Source organism: Lipotes vexillifer, unplaced genomic scaffold, assembly GCF_000442215.2.
Source record: "Lipotes vexillifer unplaced genomic scaffold, Lipotes_vexillifer_v1.1 scaffold422, whole genome shotgun sequence".
Classification (NCBI taxonomy): domain Eukaryota; kingdom Metazoa; phylum Chordata; class Mammalia; order Artiodactyla; family Lipotidae; genus Lipotes; species Lipotes vexillifer.
This window is the reverse complement of record NW_006779087.1, coordinates 2913061-2934079: the sequence shown is the minus strand read 5'-3', so window position 1 is coordinate 2934079 and position 21019 is coordinate 2913061. Positions and strand designations below refer to the sequence as shown.

The 21019-nt window shown below is 55.6% G+C and overlaps 1 protein-coding gene across 3 annotated transcripts; it reads right to left on the bottom strand.

Moving 5' to 3' along the window:
- Positions 1 to 7: 7 nt before the first annotated feature.
- ACVRL1 (activin A receptor like type 1) lies at positions 8 to 12777 on the bottom strand. 3 transcript variants are annotated; one of them, XM_007452330.1, is made up of 10 exons: positions 12501 to 12777; positions 7672 to 7740; positions 6847 to 7098; positions 6451 to 6662; positions 6100 to 6199; positions 5578 to 5724; positions 5011 to 5286; positions 4222 to 4419; positions 1541 to 1671; positions 8 to 327 (listed from the first exon to the last, which is right to left on the bottom strand). In XM_007452330.1, the coding sequence occupies exons 2-10, from the start codon at positions 7733 to 7735 to the stop codon at positions 193 to 195; spliced, it is 1515 nt and encodes a 504-aa protein (XP_007452392.1). In that variant the 5' UTR covers positions 7736 to 7740; positions 12501 to 12777; the 3' UTR covers positions 8 to 192. The 3 variants fall into 3 exon arrangements, with proteins under 3 accessions (XP_007452392.1, XP_007452393.1, XP_007452391.1); XM_007452329.1 differs by lacking the exon at positions 12501 to 12777 and adding an exon at positions 10992 to 11016 and having other exon boundaries at positions 89 to 327; XM_007452331.1 differs by lacking the exon at positions 12501 to 12777 and having other exon boundaries at positions 7672 to 7759.
- Positions 12778 to 21019: the final 8242 nt, after the last annotated feature.

Here is a 21019-nt window from a genome sequence, read left to right as displayed (position 1 = left end):
GGGATCGGGTTTCAGCCCAGCTGGATTTTTGGCTGGATGGGCTGGGGGCCGAGTTGAGCAGGCACAGCTGCCCACAGAGGGGCACTCCCCTCCCCAGCACACACACTCACGGAACCTCTACCCAGACAGGCCACCATCCACTGCCCACCACACACACTGCAGGCAGAGGGGAGCCAGGCTCCAGGCCTGCGGCTAGTGAGTCACTTTGGGCCTCTGGAGACCGTTGCTGAGCTTCTGTAGCGTCTTCTTGATCCGCAGCGCAGTGAGGCGGGCAGAGGGGTTTGGGTACCAGCACTCCCGCATCATCTGAGCCAGGCCTGAGAGGACCTGGGGGGAGGGAGAGCAAAGCAGAGGAGAGAAAGCAGAGACACGGGTCAGGGAAGGTGGAAAGGAAGAGGCGAGGAGGATGCCCAGTAGTGGGGAGACACAGAGCAGAACAGAAAGGATGAGAAGGCGGAAACGAGAGTGTCGAAAAGGAGGGGGAGAGGACGGACAGAAGTGGTGGTAAGAGGGAGAATGGTGGGAAGCAGGCAAGGATGAGAAAGAAAGATGAACATGGAAGACGAAGGGAGTGGAGTGAGGGGAGGACGGAGAGAGGCAGGCAGGACGGAAGGAGAGATGTAACTCAGACCTTCGGGGACACCCTCTGGTGAGTACACCCCACCCTCACCCCCAGCAAGATCCAGGAAAGGGGAGATCTGCAAGCCTCGGGGCTCCCACGTGCCCATCTGCAGCGGGACCCCAGTGTAGAGGGCAGTGGCTCCCAGCACCTCCACCAATCCTGGCTGCGTCCTCAAAATGCATGTGTCTAGGGAGGAACCTATCCCAGGAAGCTCAGCGGTCCCAGAGTGAGCCAGCCTCACTCCACCTCAGAGCTCAAGCCGGTTCCCAAGACAGAGTGTATGTGTGTGCGCACAGGAGTGCATATGAGTGGCTTTTTGTGGCTCTGTATGTTGTGCAGAAATATACACGTGTCTATGTATACATACATGTATACACATGTGTACGTGGATTAATTCTTTCCATAAACATTTATTGAGTACCTGCTGTGTGCCAGGCCCTGTGACAGGTTAACAGGGAGATAAGGGTCAGCAAAGGAGACATGCTTTTCCTCTTCGTGGGGTCAACAGTCTGGCATGTATGTGCATGTGTGTGTACCTGTGAGTGTGTGTTTGTGTAGAAGCGTGTGCATGCCCCTGTGTGTCTATATACATGTGTGCATGTGTCCTGTATAAGTACATGGAGTGTTTTGAGAAAGAACAAAAATGAGTAACAACGACAAAAACTCCATGGCAGGAAATGCAGCAGAGAGCCTCTGACTTTTCAGGCGAGGTGAAGGGTTCTGGTTACCAGAATAACCAGAGGGTCCCAGAGATCCACGGGCAGGGACGTGGGAGGGAGTACCCAGAGAAGTACCCTGGAATCTGTCCCCCAGAATCTATCCAGGTGAAGCAGAGGCCAGACACAAGTTCCTGGGCTCAGAAATCCCAGCTGTGAGCCACCACCCCACACCATCCCAGCCCCACCAGAGAGGCCTTACCGGGTCTGCAGCCAGCCGGTTGGGGATCGTGGGGGTCTGCTGGTCAACACACACCGCCTTCTTCATGTCCTCAAAGCTGGGATCATTAGGCACCACATCGTAGAAGGGTGGCCTGTAGTCCTCCACGATGCCTAGGGATGGAGGGCAATGGGACAGTCACTTGGGACCTCAAGGAGGCCCAATACCACCCAGAGGAGAGCCTTGCCCACCCTCTGTCCCAGGGCCCAGGAAACCAGCTGCCTGGCCATGCTACCCCTGAGAGAGACACCATAATATAATAAATATATTTATAAATAATAATAATTACTGCCATTTATTTTACATTTACCATATATGCCAGGCATTGTGCCATAAACACTTTACATGCATTATCTTGTTAGTCTTCACAGCAACCCAAAGACCCATTTTACAGATGAAGAAACTGATTCTCAGAGAAGTTGAGCCCAAGCTTACACAGCTAGTAATGGCAGAGCCAAGACTTAAACTCATTGTATTCCTAGGCCAGATCTTGTTCCAGTCTTTCCACAGCTGCCTCCCACCCAGGGCCTGGGTACTGCTCCCAGGCCCCAACTATCACAGCTGCCCCCAAATACCTAATGTTCACTGAGCACTTACTATGTGCCAGGCACTGTCCTAACTGCATGGCATTAAATCCTCACAACAACTCTATGAGGTAAGCAATACGACTAGCTCCACTTTATAAAAGCAATGAAATTCAGTCCAGAGGAGTTAAGGACTTTGTCTAAAATCACACAGGTAGTAAGTGACAGAGGTAGGATTTAAGCCCAGGAAGTCTAAACAAAGCCCATGCTCTTGACCTCCAAGCTACACTTAGGGAAGGGAGGCTGGCTGACTGCTGGATGAGGATGTGGAATGAGGGAAAGGGGGAGAAAACACATCTCCTAAGAGAAAGAGATTTTCACCCAGGTCCAGATCACATCCATCCACTCTCAGGGATGGCACAGGCCTCTGCTGACCCCCTTCAGCCAGCAGCGCCCCCTCCCCTCGTTATCTCAAGTACGTGGTCCTTAGCAGGAGCGTTCTGAAGATGATGCCTGTGGAGCTGCAGGCACTGGGGCAGAAGAGGCCAGACCCCAGAAAAGCGCCCCAGGCCACACCCTGCTTCCAGCCCCAGAGGCTGGGAGCCGCGGCCACACAGCACAGCCACAACCTCGGTAGGGCCCACGCCAGCTGTGCTCCCCATGGCGGGCTTCCAGGCCAGCCCCTGTGCTGCTCGAGCCCTAATCAGTGCTGCACAGAGGCCTGAGCGTGTCTAATGGGCCTTTAATCAGCGCCGGGGCTGACACCAGATTACAGTGTTTATAATGCACCACGAATCTGTGTGGGGCTGACAGAGCTTCCCTCTGCTCCGGGAGTCGGCAATCATCCTCCCCCTCAGCCCAGGCTGGTCCAGCCTCCCTTTCCCGCCTGAAGCCTGGTCCAAGGGGCTTCGGCTCCTGCCAGGTGCCCCCTTCCCCAGCCCCAGCCTCTAGAGCTCATGTCTGAAGGGGCAGGGACCTGAGCCCATCCAGAGGGTGGTCCCCAACCTGTCAGGACTCCCAGCAGCCTCTCCCCATGGACAGCCTCCACAAAGACTGATCACCTCCCCACCTGGTCCAGACCATCACCCAACACTCATCCACCCCAGGGCTGGGAGGGAACCAGCCACAGGGCGGCCCCCTATGTGGGGCCGTCAGGAACGAGGTCCCCCCGCCTGCTCTCAGCCCCTCCAAATCTGAGTCCCCTGTGGCACCCACGGTAATAAAGAGGCAGCAGGGAATTCCCTGGCAGTCCGGTGATTAAGACTCTACACTCCCAATGCAGGGGACACGGGTTCGATCCCTGGTCAGGGAACTAAGATCCCACATGCTGCACGGCTTGGCTAATAATAATAATAAGGCAGTAATAAGCAGGCACTGCAAGCGCTATTATACCCCGCATTTTTCTGGTCAAAGAAACCAAGGACCAGAGAGGTAGAAAAAGCATGGTAATAAAGAGCACTGAGCCCCCAGAGTCAGAATGCCTGGTTTCAGACCCCCGTGCTGCCTCTAGACAGCTGTAATTCTGTGCCTCAATCCCCTCATCTGTAAAGTGGGGATGATACTGTGTCAAGCATGCGTCATTCCAACAATAATTGCCACTAATATTTACTGAGCTACAGAACAGCTCCAGATACTGCCCTGAATACCCTATTTGGATTATCTCAACAACTAGAAATTATGTTATTCTCATCTTACAAATGAGGAAACAGAGGGACAGAAAGGTTAAGTACCTTGCACACGGCAAAATCAGGAACTGAACTCAGGCAGTCTGATTCCCAACCCACGCTCTTAACCACTAAGCAATACCACCTCCCTGCCAACAAAGAACGATTCAATAAGATAATACGTGTATACAGCGTGGCATCTGGCACATATTGAAACTCAATAAATGTTAGCTGCTCTTAACACTTTTGTTATTGTCACTTACCCAAGATTTCACAGCCAGAATCAGACTCAGATGAACCTTAAAAGGTCACTCCGCTGGACCAGCTGGTGAGTGGCAAGTAAAGGGAATATGGGAGGTCTGACCACAAGCCTCTCAGGCCATGGGCACCAGCCACGGCAGGAAGTCCCATCTCCTGCCTGTCTATCCACCCACCCTATTCCCCTTTCCCTATCCTGTGCAGTGGGGATCCTCACCATTCACAATGGTCCGGCGGGCGATTTCCCACAGCACCAGGCCAAAGGCCCAGATGTCCGTCCACTTGTAGGACTCGAAGCAGTCGGTTCGGATCTGCTCTTCCAGCACCTCGGGGGCCATGTACCTCTTGGTGCCCACTCGCGGGTTGTTGCCGATGTCCAGGTAGTCACTACCCTGGGAGTGCATTACAGCCAGGCCTGTGGGTACCGGGCCTGTCACTCCTGCCACTCATCCCAGCCCACAGACAGGGTGGCCCCTGGGAGGCTGGGGTCCGGGGGTGAGGTGGGATGGAGAGAGATGGTAGGACATAAGAGGGGCCGGCAAATGGAGACCCGCCCTGAGGTGGGCTGGGAGACAGCAGCCACGGGGAGAATAACTGTCCCAGTTACACTGTGCTTGTGTGGTGCCCTCTAGGTGCAAGAACCCAGCGAGATGTGAGTAGGGGAGGCAGGCATTATGATGCCCATTTCACAGAGCTGAACCCCAAGGCCTGGTGACGGGAAGCGATGTAGTCAGCGAAGCCAGGATGAGAACCCAGGTTGCTGGCTCCCTGCCCCTTTCTCCTAACTCCTGGAGCTCGGCTGGTGTTGGGCTTGAAAAGAACGTTAAGGCAACCTGTGGGGCTCTTGTAGAGATGAGATGAGACCAAACACGTGTCTGTTAAGTTTTAAAGCGCCAATCAGTGTCATCACCAACGCCAGGCAACCAAACGAGCAAAGGCAGTACCACGTGGAAAGGGAGAGTTCACGGACCCCGCCCCCCGCGAGGGCCCGCCCCTCCCCGCTCACCCAGGTCCGCGATGCAGCACTGCAGGTTGCTCTTCACCAGCACGTTGCGGCTCTTGAGGTCGCGGTGGGCGATGGCCGGCTTGCCCTGCGTGCCGAAGATCTCCACGTGCAGGTGCGCCAGGCCGCAGGCCGCGGACACAGCTAGTCTCAGGGCCAGCTGGGGCTCCAGCGTCTGCCTCTGCAGAAAGTCGTAGAGCGAGCCGTGCTCGTGGTAGTGCGTGATAAGCCACAGCTGTGTGCTTGAGTTGCGGGAAGTCATGTCCGAGGCGATAAAGCCTGTGGGCGGAGGGTCAGGTGGCTCACCAAGGGTCTAGGGATGAAGGAGGCTCGACGGGTCAGGGTCAGGGCTGGGGACAGAGGATGCACTAGGTCAGGGCAAAGCTGGGGCTGGGGTGGAGGCTCGTCTGGCTTAGGTCAGAGAGGAAGCTGGAATCAGAGGGCTGAGGAAGCTGAGGGCCGGCTGGGAGTCCTTCAGGGTTAGGTCAGTGTCCAGAGGCGAGGTGGCGGTCCAGCCCTGAGTGCGGCGGGATGAGAGCCGGGGGCCTGGCACAGCACCCTCCCGCTTGCCTAGGATGTTGTCGTGTCTGAGCAGCACCGTGTTGTAGATCTCAGTCTCCCGGAACCAGGACTGTTCATCCCTCGAGGAGAAGACCTTGACGGCCACACTCTCACCGTGCCACAGGCCCCGCCATACCTCGCCGTAGCGGCCCTTTCCTGATCCGACGGCCGGAGAGGAAGCAGGGGGGGGTCACATACCGGACACACAGAGCCCGTGGGCACAGTAATCCCCAGCAGAGTCCCCATCGTTATGCTGCACTGACTTCATCCGCAGAACCTCTGATGATTATGTTTTAACTTAATCCAGACCCAAAGGCAGCCGGTAGGCCACCCCCATTGCCTCTTGCTCCAGCCCAGCTCCTGCAGAAGGGTCTGGCACTGACCCATCTCCAACCCCCTCCCTGGCCAGCAGAATTCCCATTCAGAGCCAGGCCTGGCCCCACCTGTGACGCCGGAGGCCAAGAGCTCCCTCACCCCTCCAAGCTCATGGGAGCTCTCGGTCCGCATCCCCCGGGCTCACCCACTGCTCACCCACACACTCCACCAGAGCGACCTGCCGCGCCACCGTCCTCTGCACCAGGAAGGGGAGCCCTGAGCCACTGCCGGTGGTGCAGTCACTGTCCAGGAGGTCCTGGGAGTACCGAGAGGCCACTGAGGGGCAGCCACGACCCGCCCAACCCGTTTCTCCCTCCTCGACCTGGGCCCCACTGCTGTGTCTCTCCAGGCTTCTCACTCACCAACCCCTCCCGTCCAGCGCCCAGTCAAATCTCTGAGCGCCCGCCATCGTGCTCTTCTCGGCTACCTGCCACTCTGGGTCCCCTCTGGTTCTGTGTCTCCTGTCTACCCTCACCACCCTGTGCCCCGGTTCTCCCAGTCCCATACCCCCAGCACACTGTCCCCCTGCTCGGATGGCTTCAGGATGAGGCTGGACTCGCCCAGCTCGCTGTTCAGGCCCCGCCGCTTCTCCTGCCTCCGCCGGACATGCCACAGGCCCAGGGCACCCAGAGCCACTAGGACCAGCAAGGCCAGCACAGGGCCCAGGATGAGAGGCAGCTGGCCATCTTCTTGCGGCTGCTCTGGCGGAGTCTGGGTGGCTGGCACAGGAGGAACACTGAGACCCAGCTTCCACCAGGCCAGACGCCCCCCACCTTGCCACTCTGCCAGTCAGATCCCAGGGCCCTGCCTCCCCCGCCCTCCAGGACAGAGCACGAGAGGCAAGCAGGGCGGGGAGGGCAGTCTGAGAAGACAGGGAGGGGTTGCTGGAGCAGCTGGACGTACCCTCCAGCACCAGGGACACGTTGTGGTTGCAGAAGGGGCTGTAGCAGCAGTAGTGGTTGAGGAACTCGGTGGGCCGCCCCTTGCAGAGCTCCTGGTTCAGGCTCCCGCAGCCCCGATGTTCCTGGAGGCGTGTGCCCTCTTCCCGCACCAGCACTACTGTGCACCAGGCCCCCTGGCAGGTAGGCCCTTTGCAGTATGGGTTCTCACACGTGCAGGTCACCAGTGGGCCCCGAGAGGGCTTCACGGGGTCGCCTGGGAGACACACTGGAAGCTCAGCTGCTCTGGGCCCAACTCCCCAGAATGAGCCTAATACCCAGGTCTGCCCCCTGCACACACACCCCCCACCCCCAGCTTCTGAGCTCTCAAATCTTTGAGGCCTTGGTCCTTCAGTTCCATCCTCAGATTATCCTTCCCTCCAGTGACTTATCCCTGCCAGGGGCAGCTGCCACCAGGAGAACCAGGCTTCTGTCCCTTCCCTGATCCTAGGACCTCCCCTCCCAGTTCCAGGCCCAGCCCAGCCCCAGGCCCAACTCTGAGGGCTCTCCCAGGCCCTCCCTGCCAACATCCCCACTGCCCGCACCCCCAGATAGAGGTCCCACCCTGGAGTCTGACAGAGCAGCAGTCTGCGGGTTTGGATCAGGAGGACAGCACGGGAGGGTTGGGGTAGCCGGGAGCTTAGTCCCACTGAACCCGTCTCCCACCCTCCAGCCAAGCTCCTAAGTCCCCCTCCTCCCCAGCTCCTCAAGTTCAGCCCAACAAGAGCTGAGCCCAGGTAGCTCTTTCTTCACCCAGGCCCCTGTTCCATACTTGCTCCCCAGTACTCACCCTGGGTCAGGCCCAAGGCCGTCAGTAGCATCAGAAGTGTTCTCCTGGGAGGGTCCAAGGTCATGGTCCCTGGAAAGGAGAAGGGGTGCAATAACGTCTATGAAATGTGATCCCTTCAGTGTTTTCAGCCACTGACCGTGGGTCCCTCCCACCCAGAGGAAATCACTGGGAGTTTTTTTTTGGGGGGGGCAGGGAGGCCTCCTCCCTCCTCCCTGTGTCTGGTTTTGGGGAGGGGCCTGCAGGGGAAGTCCTGGTTCACTTCCCCATGGAAACCATCCTGTTAGGGGTAAAGGGTGGGGAGCCATGTTTAAGTGACTGAGAGCCTGGGGGACTCCCAGCTCTCCTGCTGCTGAGTTCAGACTGGAGGGTGCAGAGGGCAGAAGGAGACTACGGGACTAGGGTAGAAGGGACATCTCTTCAGCAGTACCACCACCCTTCTGTCCCCCGCCCCATTGCTCCCCCCTTCCCAGCCTCCACCCCTGCCCACCCCTTTCCCAGTGCCCCCGCCCTCCCACCCCCCGGCCTGGCTGCCTCAAACATAAACAGGCTCCTGTCTTCACTTCCTGCCATTCAGGGTCCCGCCAAGCTGGGAACAGGAATCAAGATTGTTTAGATTGGGGTCTGGATAGAACAGGCAGGAGTCACGCACAAGCAGGGAGCAGGACATATTCTCAGGGCAGGCTGGAGTGGCTACAGGGTCTGCAGGGGCCACCCGGGGCTGGGGCACCCCCATGATAGAGTCCTAGGAGGAAACCTTGTGAATCACAAAGCCCAGCTCTTATTTTAGAGAAGATGGGGATTAAGGCTCAGTCAGGAGAGGAGGCTTGTGCAAGGTCAGGCAGGATTCAGGGGCAATACCGGGAGTACCACCCAGGTGTCCAGACTCCCAGTCCAGTGTCTTTCTACTCCATATCCCAATCCAGGGTGGCAGCCCATGTCTGAGCCCTCAGGGTTGTAACAACCATACAAAGCTTGGACGGTGCTGGGCTGTGCCAGGTGTGAAGGAACCTCTCTGCACCCTCATCAGAGTACAAGACGCCCTCTCTGAGCCATTCCCCGGCCCCCTTCTCTCTCCTTGCCGTCCTGGGAAAGAGTGGGGGTAGGGCCAGTGATGTCGAAGGGAAGTGAAACATACTTAGATGTTGAATGTTTGACCTTCTGTGGCTGGTTGAACTTTTCCAGAAGTTTGGTGGAGAGCATTAGGGGAGTAATTCTGATCCATAACAGTCCCCATCTCAGCTCCCAAACCATCCAGGTGCTTCAAAAGCCACCCCCTTCTTCATTTCTCAAAGGTTTAGAATGAGAAGATTAGGGCTGAGGCTGCAGTAAGAAGGACTGAGGTCAGACAGCAAGAAGGACTTTCTGAATGGTGGAGAGTATGCAGGTGTGTGCCTGGGGACTGGATCCCCAGGTAGGGGCAGCTGCCACAAGGGAGGGGGAGTGTCTTCTGGCATGACATGGTAAGGCTGGTAGGGCTGGGCATATGGCCATATAGGCGGCAGAAGGCCCCTAGTCTAAGAATGGTTCCAAATGAAGATCCATGATGCTGAGGCTCTGAGGGCAGGATGACTCGTGCGGGGGCGAGGGGGGCGCTTCGTGGGCCTCTCTGGCTGGTGGCAGCTCTGGCCTTCCTGCCTGGGCTTCCTCTGCCCCAGAGGCCCAGGGCTGGGGGAGGAAACGGAGCCCTGGGCTGCTGCAGCTGTGTCCCCAGCCTCTGCCTGACCTCCTGCCTCTTGCCCCTCCCAGAAGGCAGTGGGGAGTCTGGCAAGCACTCTACAGTGGGACTGGTGGCTGGAGAGGGAGCCCCAGACGAGCTGACTTTGCCCACTGGGGTAAGGGCGAGAATCCATCCTTGGCAGTCCTTGCCCAGAAAGCAGCCAGGGAGAGAGTATGCAGCAAGAAGCCAAAGGGGGTAACAATAGGATGATGGCCGGCAGCCTTCTAGAATTCTCTACCCATGCTTTCACTTCTCTGTGCTCCAGTGCACCCTCTCACCTACACAATTAGGCAGCAGAATCACCTGAAGCGCTTCATTAGAAATGCACATTCTTTGGTCTCACCCCCACTCCAGATTCTGATTTAGTCCATTGGGACCAGTAAGAAACACGCATTTTAAAAAATTTCCCCAGGTAATTCTGATCAGTTTGTGTGGGTACCACACTTTGAGAACTGGGTCCTGCACAGTGCTGACTGGTCCCCGTGCTTTCATTTCACTGGGCAGGACCCCGCTGGGTGAGTGGGAGTGGAGTGCAGGGGGCAGGGACTCTAATTCCTACCCGGGGACCTCTCCCCCCTTCTACTGGAGAAGGGACAGACAAGGCTAAACACTGAAACCAGGGACTCAGAGACACTGCGGAGGGAGGGCAGGACGCGGGCTTTGTTCAGGACATGTCCAGCCTCTGGGGCCCAGGAAAAAGTGCAGGGAGGGCTTGGCAGCATTTGCAGAATCCACCTCTGGTCTAATCCTGGGAATGCAGTGGAGGCAAACCGCGACTGTCCAATTTTTAACCGGGCCTGGCGTAAGATTAAGTACAAGAGGGTGCTGAGTCCAGATCAGTCCCAACTCCGAGCTGACCCTGCCTGATTCGCCCTGAGACTTGACTCTAGCACAAACAGACTCCTGGGGACTGGTGGACTCCTTTCATGTCTAACAAAACTTCTTGAAAGATCTCCTGCTGACCGGAGCATCACAGTTTTAAGCCAGAAATCACAAATGCTAAACTAATTTCAAATATTAACTCACCACTGTGAAATTCTTAGTAATAAGAGTTAACCTCCTCTGAGTAATACTTATGTGCTAAGTACCGAACTTTGATGGCTGATCTCATTTAGTCCTCACGACAATCCAACAGGGAAACGGAAGCTCGGGGATGTCAGGTTTCTTGCCCAGAATCACCAGGTATGTCTTGATGAAGTTAAATTGCTGGTAATAAATCCTCACTTGGTCATTTTATTTCTGCAGCTGTTTGGTGTTAGGTAGGTGCCTCAAAAGAGGAAAAAGAGCAAGCGGGGGTTGCACTAACAGACTGCAACTCTCATCACCTGCTGCCCAAATGCGGGTTTGTCTAGAAATCATCTGTTTGCTGTAGGCTTAGCCCTAGTTGGGGAGACGCAGAGCAGAGGTGTGCTCAGAAGCTGGATGTCAATCCCTTTCTCCCCGGCACACCTGAAGGATTGATATAACCGGCTCCCATCAGCAGCAGTGGCTCAGCACAGCAGTGACTGGCATGGGGCTGGAAGCGCCTTGCTCTGCACATCGGCAGAGGACCATACACAGCAGAGGACCAGACTGAGCTGCTCATCCTGGGTTGCCCCTTAACCGTCACAAAGCACTTTCATCTGCATCACTTCACAGCACTGGGCTGTAGCATCAAGTCTGGATTTTAGGATCTCAGACAGAATGCAGACGCAGCACAGTATAGCACAGAGGTCAGGTTGTGGTCTCTGGATCATGTAGACCCGGATTCAAATCCTGCTTCTACCACTTAGGGCTATGAGATTTGGGGCAAGTTACTTGAACTTTCTGAGGCTTCGGCTCCCCTATGAAAAATGGGGAATAATAGGGCTTCCCTGGTGGCGCAGTGGTTGGGAGTCCACCTGCCGGTGCAGGGGACACGGGTTCGTGCCCCGGTCCGGGAAGATCCCACATGCCGCGGAGCGGCGGGGCCCATGGGCCATGGCCGCTGGGCCTGCGCGTCCGGAGCCTGTGCTCCACAGCGGGAGAGGCCGCAGCGGTGAGAGGCCCGCGTACCGCAAAAAAAAAAAAAAAAGGGGGGGGGGAATAATAATAGTGCTCATTTCATAGGTATAATGTAGTAAAATTATTTAGCAGAGTACTAAGTGGTACACAGTAAGCGCTTAACAAATGTTACTAAAAACCCAACCATCCATGGAGCTTTGGACAAGTGATTCAAATCTGAATCTCTTTCCTCTTCTGTAGGATAGACATAATAACACCTCTTCTGCTAGGCTGTGGCCAGGATTACATGACAAAAATGTATCTAAGTGTCTACATAGTAGTACTCAATAAATGGTAGCTATTTTTAACCACCTGACAAGATGAGAGGACAGGTACCAGGCCAAAGAAACAGTAAGGGGTAAGAGATGTCGGACAGACCCTGACTCAGCCAGAAGCTGCCCATATAGAGAGGGTGAGAGCTATCGTCCACTCTGGCCCTGTCCTTAGAGAAGAAAAGAGGGGGTGGGTGGCCAGCTTTGGGATGGTCATAACAGCACTGGTCTCCAGGGCAGACTGAAAACCTGGGGTCCCAGGCTGGAGGGAGACTGGGATCCCCTCTGACCTGGATCCTGAAGGAAGTCCATGCATTGGGGATTATCTGACCACACAGGGTTGGAACTGAGGTTTGGAGGAGGGAGTTGTAGCGTCAGATTCCTTTGGCAAGAGCGGCCAGGACTGGTCTGGGAAAGATGGGCTTCAAGGGGAGGCCCAACAGTGCTGGGAGTAGACACCCACCCCCAGGTCAGTCCAGGTTCCTGGAAGGACATGTGACCCCCTTCTCTGTAAGTGAAGGAGGGCAGGGATCCTTCTGCCCATTTTATGGATGAGAGAAGAGAGAAGCTAAGTGACGGGCCCCAGGAGCAAAGTTTTCTGACTCCCAGCGCGGGTTCGGTCCAGCCCCCTCCAGTCTTAGGTGGGGTGATGGGCAGATGCTGGTGGAGGGCGAGGGGCGTCTTGCACTACGAGGAGCTGGGACTGACCCTACGGCGACCTCTCTGAGGGTCTCTCTGGGATATGCCATGGGGAGGGCCCACTGGGGTTGGGCTCAGCCGCCCCCCCGCAACGGCCCGGCCCGCGGACCTCGACTCACCTCTGGGCCTGCCCTGCGGGCAGCGCGGCGCGAGCGTGCAGCAGGCGGCCTCCTCCCCTCCCCGGCGGCGGCCGCGGTCGCACGACGGGCGCTGGACAGCGGGCCAGGGTCTGGGGTCCGGGCGCGGCCCCGGGCAGGGCTGGGGCCGGGGAGGGGCTGGCTCGGCGCGGCTGGCGCGGCGGCCTCCTGGGACTGGGAAAGGGGCCGGAGCAAAAATGTTTCTTATTCCAGCGTCTTCCTGCCTGGCCCGGCTCCACCACTCCCTCCTAATAAACCGTTTCCTATTGCCCAGCTAGCCGACGGCCGCCCGCTCGACCCTCGCCAGGGCTCAGGGCCGGACCCTCCCCTGCGCGGCTGCACATCCCGAGGGCGGGATCCCCCTCGGCTGCCCCCGCCCGGGATCAAGGCCGCGCTCCCGCCCCCAGCCTCCCACATCCGCCTCCCCGAGGGGGCGGGCCTTGGCCTTGGGCCGCGGGGGTCTCGCGGGGTTCAGGCCGAGAGCCGTGGGGGCCAGTGCTGGGACGCTAGGCACCGTACGAGGGCCGGCCGGGGGAGGGGTGGAGGTGGAGGTCCCCTTCCCCGCTCAGAGCCGCTGAGGGGCGGCCTGGAATCCTGGACGGGTAGGAGGGCACCGAGGGAACGACATGAGGGGAGGGCAGAATGGAGAGAAGTTACCTGTGTGCCCACCCAAAACTCCAGCTCCTCCTTCTAGGAGGCTCAGAAGCAAGGGCAGACTTTGGGGCTGGCAGGGTGCGAAATATTTTGGCTCCGGCCGCCCCCTCCTCGGGGACTCCCCAGTCTGTCCAAATCCTTCAGCCTCCTCCCTCGGCCCCCTTCACCCCCTTCCACAGCCTCTCACTGCTCAGCGCTCAGCACAGGGTAAACAGGCCCAGATGGGGCAGCTCTGAGTCAGGGGTGACGGTCTGAGCCCCTCCAGCCATAGCACAGCTCAGTGACAGGGATGCATCTCTGCACCACGGGCGGCCAGAATGGAGGGAGAGGCTGGGAACTGCCTTGGACTGCCCCCTTCGAGGCCGGCCCCTCACCACACCAAATGGAGCTTTAGAGTTGGGGACGGGGAGCCTCCCTCAGGACACTGCTGGGACAAGGCGGACAATATGCTTTGGGGAGGGGAGCAGAATGGCTTCTCCTGGAGAGAGAAGCAAACCCTTCCTCCTCATGCCCTTGCCTGGGCTCAGAACAGTGACACTGTTGTCTTGCTTTGCTCCAGCCACTGTGAGCACCCTGAAGGTTGGACTCCACTTTATCCCTAGCCTCCAGGTTATCCACAGAGGCTCTGAAGTCAGAATCCAGACTAGCTGTATAACCCTAGACAAGTGACACCTCTCCATGCCTCAGTCCCCCATCTGCTAAATGGGCATAATAAACAGTGCCAGCCTCATAGGGTTGTCCGGAGAATGAAGGGACATGACGCTTATCTCAGTTCATAGCAAAGATGCTAGCTGGCTGAGCCTGGCACAGGACCTCCAGGAAAGTGTTTAATTAAATTAATAAATGAAAAGGTTGGGGAGATGATGGCCTCAGAGCCAGGTGGAAAGATGTTGGTGTTAGAAGCAGAGGCAGACTTCTAAGGTGTCTTGCTCTAATACGGGGATTCTGTAAGAGGGGCCAGGGCATCCCTCCCAGCCCCCCACACCCTCTTCGACAGGAATAGAGGCTGGGGGAGACAATGACTAAAGGCTCAGACGAGCATCAGTTGTTGACTGACCTCACTTCCTCTGCTGAAACCCTTCCCAGCCCCCACCCACAGCTGCTTCACAACTTGTGAGCCTTGTGAATTCCAGAACCAAGGCACACCCAAACTTCAGTGTCAGGGCAGAACTGTGTCCCGCAGCCAATAGGCAGGACTATGGGATTACAGTATCTGCTCTTTCAGATTATAGTGGCCGCTTTAGCACACTATTAGCTGGAGAACTGGGAGTGTGGCTGGTGTCCGTCTTTCATATCCACTCTCCCCCATGCCTTGCTGTGGTTTCTGATAAACCCTTCCCAATCCCAGCCCGCGGATCTGTGTCCTGAGAGGTGGAAGGACGGGGGGCAGGTGCTTCCCCAAGGGAAGCATTCAGTCTGAAACACACACTGAGAACAGAAACATCGAGATGGACAAGAACTGAGCATCGCTGGGGAGAGTCAGTGGGGATGGGGGACTTTATCTGGGAAGAGTTCATGAAACAGATAAAAGGAGAGCAGGGTTTGGAGAAGGAAGATGGGGCCCGGTGCAGGGTGGCTGTTCGTCAGTGCTGGAGTCTCCCCACCTCTCCAGAGCATGGAGCCCTCTGGACGCTGACGGGTGTGCTTTGGGGCTTCTTGTGGACTCCATGCTTTCCACAAAACACAGAGAACCTGGGGAAGGCATCAGAGGAGGGACACAGAGTTGGAGAAAGCACTGGAGACTCAGCCCAATGAGGAAAGGGAAAAGGAATTACAGACTGCGTCCAAGTCTACAAGAATTAATTACTCAAAAGGACCAGCTGTTCCCCATATACAGTGAGGACAGAATAAGAGGAAACAGGCGTAAAGGGCTAAGTCTTAGTTAGATTTAGACATTTAGAAGAATTTCCCAGCAGTGTGTGAAGCAGAGGCCTGGAGATCCTAGGAAAGGTATGTGGGGTGAAACTTCAAGGAGATTCTCACCTATGGAAGGCAGGTGACATGAAGGCAGGGGATTGGACAACTTGGCTTTTCAGGAAAAGCTATGGATATTGAGTTCAAGCATTGCCCTTGATACTAGGGCAGGGCCGACTTCGTGGGTGTCCAACCTGTACAGACACCACGCTTGGTTTAATGCTCTGCTGGCACCATCTTGGAATTCTTAATCATGTTTGAAAAAAGGTCCCAGCGTTTTGCGCTGGGCCCCACAAATTACGTAGCCAGTTCTGCACCGGGATGAGTAGGAAGGAAGAGCAAGGAGTGGGACTTCCCTGGTGGTCCAGTGGTAATGAATCGGCCTTCCAAGGCAGGGGATGTGGGTTCAATCCCTGGTCTGGGAACTAAGATCCCACATGCCACGGGGCAACTAAGCCCTTGCACCACAACTACTGAGCTCGCACGCCTCAACAAGAGAGTCCACATGCCACACACTACAGAGCCCACGCGCCCTGGAACCTGCGTGCCACAACTAGAGAGAGGAAACCCGCAGGCCACAACTAGAGAGAAGCTGGCACGCCGCAGCAAGACCCATCGCAGCCAAAAATAAAAAACAAACAAAAATACCCAAATAAATAAAGAAAATAAATAAATATTTTCTTTTAGAAAAGCAAAGCAAGGAGGGTGGGACGGTTAGCAGAGGGTGAGGTGGGCTTTGCTCCATTTAAATTGCAGAGTGGGAGATTTAGATCAGACAACCTAGGGAGTTTTTCAAATGTAGAACAGGATACATAAGGAGGAAGAACTGTGGGTCTCCTTTAGGGGAGAAGTGGGGCAGATTCCTATGAATTCCATTTATCCATCTGTTCAACACAGAGGAGAGAGTCTCAGCTCTGAGGGCTGCAGGGAGAGGACGTGCCCTCCCTAGGTCTCCTCTGCTCAGGCCAGAGGCACCCTTACACCATTACTCCATTACCATGGAGTCCTGAGAAGAGCAGTAAACCAGGGGGCGTGGGGCCTTGGTTCCGGCCTGGCTTAGACCGGATCCTCCCAAAGGTTCTTCCCAGCCTTGTGTTATCTCCTTTGGCTGTAAGATTCAGGAAACCACCTGGTCCTGGGCCCTGACACCACAGCTCAGGTGAAAAGACAGTTTGGCCACTGCTAATGTTTGGGGAGGGGAGGGCAGCCAGAGCTCTGTCCAGCACCTCAGGAAGAGGCTGGCAGACAGAGGCCACATTTTGAGCCACTGAGTCACCTTCCTCTTCCTCTCCAGCTTTTCCAGGATGTACCCGAGATGGGTTTGTCCACTCCTTCCCCAGCCGGAGCCCTGAGGATGACTCATCTCAGGGGGGAAGCTCTTAAGAAAGGGATGGCACTTCAGGGCAGGAGACTGAGATGAGACGGTGCCCGCACAATGCCTCGGGGGCCTGGGCTCCGTTGAGAAGCTGCCCCGGTCCCATCTCCTCCTCGGCAGTCCAGCAACCTGTGGATTGCCCCTCCCCACGGGCCTCCTCGAGGCCCTGACTATCCTCCTCCAAACCAGCCCCAGCACTGGAGGAAAGCACCCAGGCTCACCTTCCGTACCTGTAAAAAGGGGCTGCAAATTCCATCTCTACCACATTCTCCAAATAAAAGCAAAATACCTGTGAACATTCTCCTCTAGCTGTGAAACTCTCACAGCTGTCTGGCTTTGAGAGAAGGAGACTGTGCTGTGAGGCAGGAGAAGGGCATGAACTGAGCGTCTCCAGGAGGGCGGGGGCTCACCTGTGTGACGGGGGGGGCCTCAGTTTCCTTACCTGTTCGGAGAGGAGCCCTAAATACTGCCTCTTCTATGAATAGCTCTCTGAGGGGCTGTTGTATAGATGAATGTAGAGCCACTGCAGAGGACTTGGAGGCATGAGGCAGCCATTCTGAAAATAACTCAGGAAATCCCAAATAAGCACAGAGTAAATACACTTTAAAAATTCTGCAGAAGAGTCTATAATGAGAAGCGACTGTGTCCATCCCCAGACCCTCTTGCTGGGGCCATCCCCTTCCCAAAGCTATTTATTTCTCTGACATTTACTTCTAAAAGATATTTAAAATGTACATCGTGATGATTTGATACACGTATCCATTGTGAAAGGATTCTTCCCATCTAGTTAATTAACACATCCATCACCTCACACATTTATCTTTTTTTTTTTTGATGAAAAGTTTTTTGGTGAGTAAAATCTAAGTGCTACTCTCTCGGCTAATTTCAATTATACAATAAAGTGTTATCGACTATTGTTGTCACTGAGCAAAGGGCTTGTGGGCCCATCACGCAGAAAGTCCAACTCTGCCAGCAGGAGTTTGCAGCAAAGTAAGGATTTGCTGCAGAGCAGCAAGTAAAGGAGAAAGAGACAAGCCTCAGATCCACTCCCACATCGTCTCTGAGTTAGGGGTTTTTTTAAGGGGAAGAACAAAGAGGCTGGGATTAATCATCGTCTTCTGACATTTCTGTGACATTTCTTAATCGTAGTTTCGAGAGTCAGGATGTTTCTGGTTTACGATTCTCTGGCTAGTTGGTCCATGGATTAGGGGTCTGTTAGCTGATCTTGCCTCGGAGAAACAACCTGCAGTTTGTACGTTAATGGTGATATTTATAATAGCAATTTTAGTCATGAACAATGTTATCAACAACTGCAATTTTAGTCATCTGACTCTGGTTGATTAGTGTTCAGTTAGCACAGGATTGAGGTCAGAGGGGACCAGAAAGGGAATAAATTTTGGATAAAGAGATTAATCATAAACTTGGTAAGGGAACTCGGTTTTAGGGGGACTCAGTTTCATAGTCACCATGTTATATGTTAGATCCTCAGACCTTATACACCTTACAGCTGAAAGCTTGTACCCTTTACCAACCTCTCTCTGTTTCTTCAGCCCTCGGCCTCTGGCAAGCACTTTTCTACTCTCAGTTTCTATGAGTTTGACTTGTTTTTAGATTCCACGTGTAAGGGATTCCATGCAGTATTTGTCTTTCTGCTATCTCTAGATTTAAAAGCTTCGGAATTTAGGTCATTTAGGTTCTCTCCCTTCTAATTATTGATCATATGTTATTCTTTTGTAAATTTAATAATGTACCTTCCGTTCCTGTTCTGTTGGTATCACACAGTGTCTCTTGACTCTTCACCAGGTCAGAAGCGTGGTACCTCCACTCTTCCCTAGAGTTGCAATTTTGCTGCAATAAAGGAAGATGTGTCCACTAGCTGAGGTGAATGATCTTGTTTTGGGGGGGTGTTCCACTGAATTTCAGGACTTGAAGATGTCCTGAGGGTCTGGCTGAGCATTTTGGATGTCACAGGAGTTCCCAGGGGCATCAAGACTTTTGCCCACTTTAAACACAAGCAGGGCCTGGCAGGCTCTTGGGTGGCACTGCGGGGACCCTTGCTGCTTGAGGAGAGAGTCTGAGGTGTTAAAGGAACCATCCCCAATGGAGAGGGCTTGTTATTTGGGCAAGGAGGGGGTCCCCAGGATTTGAGAGCTGGTAATGGCCCCGGCTGGGACAGACATTGTTTGAAAGAGAGGCTGAGTGGCCGGGTGAGGCCAGAGGCCAGTGGGATTTCCTTCAGCTCCAGCCACTCGGGTGGGTGGGACCAGATTGCTGGAGCTGGACACAGGAATGTGCCTTTGTTTCCAGCTGGAGGGGAAATGCCACAAATCCTGCCCCTTTCCTACCCCTCCAGCATCCGTGCCTAGGCTCTGCCCTTCCCAGAGCCAGGGGGCCTGGTACTGAGGGCTCTCAGCGAGCTCTTGTCTCCAAGACTCCCTCATCTGCAGGCCTCTGCCCCTTGTCCCCGAGGGCAAATCACAGATGGAGGATGTAGGGGATGGGGGGTAGCCAAGCCTGGTCTGGAGGAAACAACCACAAAGAAGGATTTAGGCTTTAGCTGCCCACCTCTCTCCTTTCTTTCTTTCTTTCTTTCTTTGGCTGTGGCGGTTCTTTGTGACATGCGGGATCCTTGTTCAGGCACGCGGGATCCTCACTGAGGCATGAGGGATCTTTTTTGCTGCAGCGCGTGGGCTCTTCTTTGCAGATTGCAGGCTTCTCTCTAGCTGTGGCGTGTGGGTTTTCTCTCTCTAGCTGTGGCGCGCAGGCTCCAGGGCATGTGGGCTCTGTAGTTGAGGCGCACCAGGTCAATAGTTGTGGCGCATGGGCTTAGTTACCCTGCAGCATGTAGGATCTTAGTTCCCCGGCCAGGGATTGAACCCACGTCCCCTGCATTGGAAGGTGGATTCTTTACCACTGGACCACCAGAGAAGTCCCCACCACCTCTCTCCTTTCCCTGAGAGGGACCATGGATTTCATAGTTACTGATGATACCTAGGTCTGTGGGCAGGACTCGAGGGTCAGGCTTGGCTCTCCCTCAACCCGCTAACTGCTGCTCCCAATGTTTAGACAGACTCTGCAGCCTCGACCACCATCATACAGGCTATGTATGGAGCCGGTTGGACAGGGGACTGCAACGTGTTGGGGGCACAGGGGATAGGAAGGGCAGGGGAGGGGCCAGGAACCTCAGGGAGCGGGGGGACCCTGTCTTTATTTTTTCCTTTGTCAGTGAACCTGTGTGTTTGTGCACCTGTGTGACGGGGTGTGTTTATGTGTGCTTGTATGGCTGGCCTCTCTGTATGGGACTGGAAATTTGTGGACCAGTGGGCCCATGTGTACTTCTGTGCCTGTGAGCCTGCAGGCCCCTAGGGCCCCTGGCTGACCCTGTGTCCACATGTGACGTTGCCTGTGTGACTCAGGGATGTTGCAGAGTCCACCCAACCCCAAGCCTTGCCCTCAAGTCCCCCCTTCTAACGCAGTTACCTTCCTTAACCACGAGAAGCCGTGGTCCCTCTGAGGAGGAGAGACACGGCGGGCCTGGCGGCTGGTGTGATGGAAGGTACACAGCTGCTTTCAACCATTTGGAAAGTACGACTGCCGGAGAGGAGGGAATCCTGTCAAGATGCCCCAGTTTGGGAAAAAGGGGACACAAACAAATGAGCCCCGCTTGTCCTTCTGTCCTCCCCACATATATGTACTCCCTTGCCTTCTCTTGACCCAATAGGTGTTTCCTAGGCTGTGCCCTGGAATAGCCAGGGTCACTGCCACTCCTGGAAGCAGGGCAGCCCCTAAAAAGAAGAGGGAGATGATAATGGCCTCTCTAAGCCTCCCAGACCTTGGTGGAGCCTGAACTCAGTTCTTTTCTATACACATTTATTGAGCCTGTATGGGTCGGGCACAGACCTAGGGGTTAGGGAGACAGACGCGGTTTCTGCCCTCGCAGGAGTGAGGGGAGGGTTCCCCAGGCGTCCCCACAGCCTGGCTGACATCCCAGTGTGCGTCAGGACAGCCAACCTTGCAGTGCCCTGTGTAGGAGCCCCTGTCTGCCAGGTGGGCGGGCCATCAGCGCTATGGTAATGGGGAGTGGGCTGGGCTTGGGGGCGCTGGGCTGCAGAGCTGAGTGGGAGCCAGCCTGAGAAGGCTGTCCGGGATAAGTGTGTGTTTTCACTTCAGGGGTCACCAGAATAATATCCTAGAATCACAGGGGAGGCCACGGGGTTCCAAGGACACGTCAGCTGGCCTCCTCCACGGAACTGCCCCCTTGGCCGTTTCCTTACCCGTTGCCGCCCAGCACAGTAACAAAAGCTGCTGTTTACCGGGCGCCGACCGTGAGCCAGGCCGTGCTCCGTGCCTCGCAGGCCTCCCGCTGTTTAGGCCGCACAACAACTCTGGGAAGTAGCAATTAAATATTATCACCATTAGGGCTTCCCTGGTGGCGCAGTGGTTGAGAGTCCGCCTGCCGATGCGGGGGGGGCACGGGTTCGTGCCCCGGTCCGGGAAGATCCCACGTGATGCGGAGTGGCTGGGCCCGTGAGCCATGGCCACTGAACCTGCGCGTCCA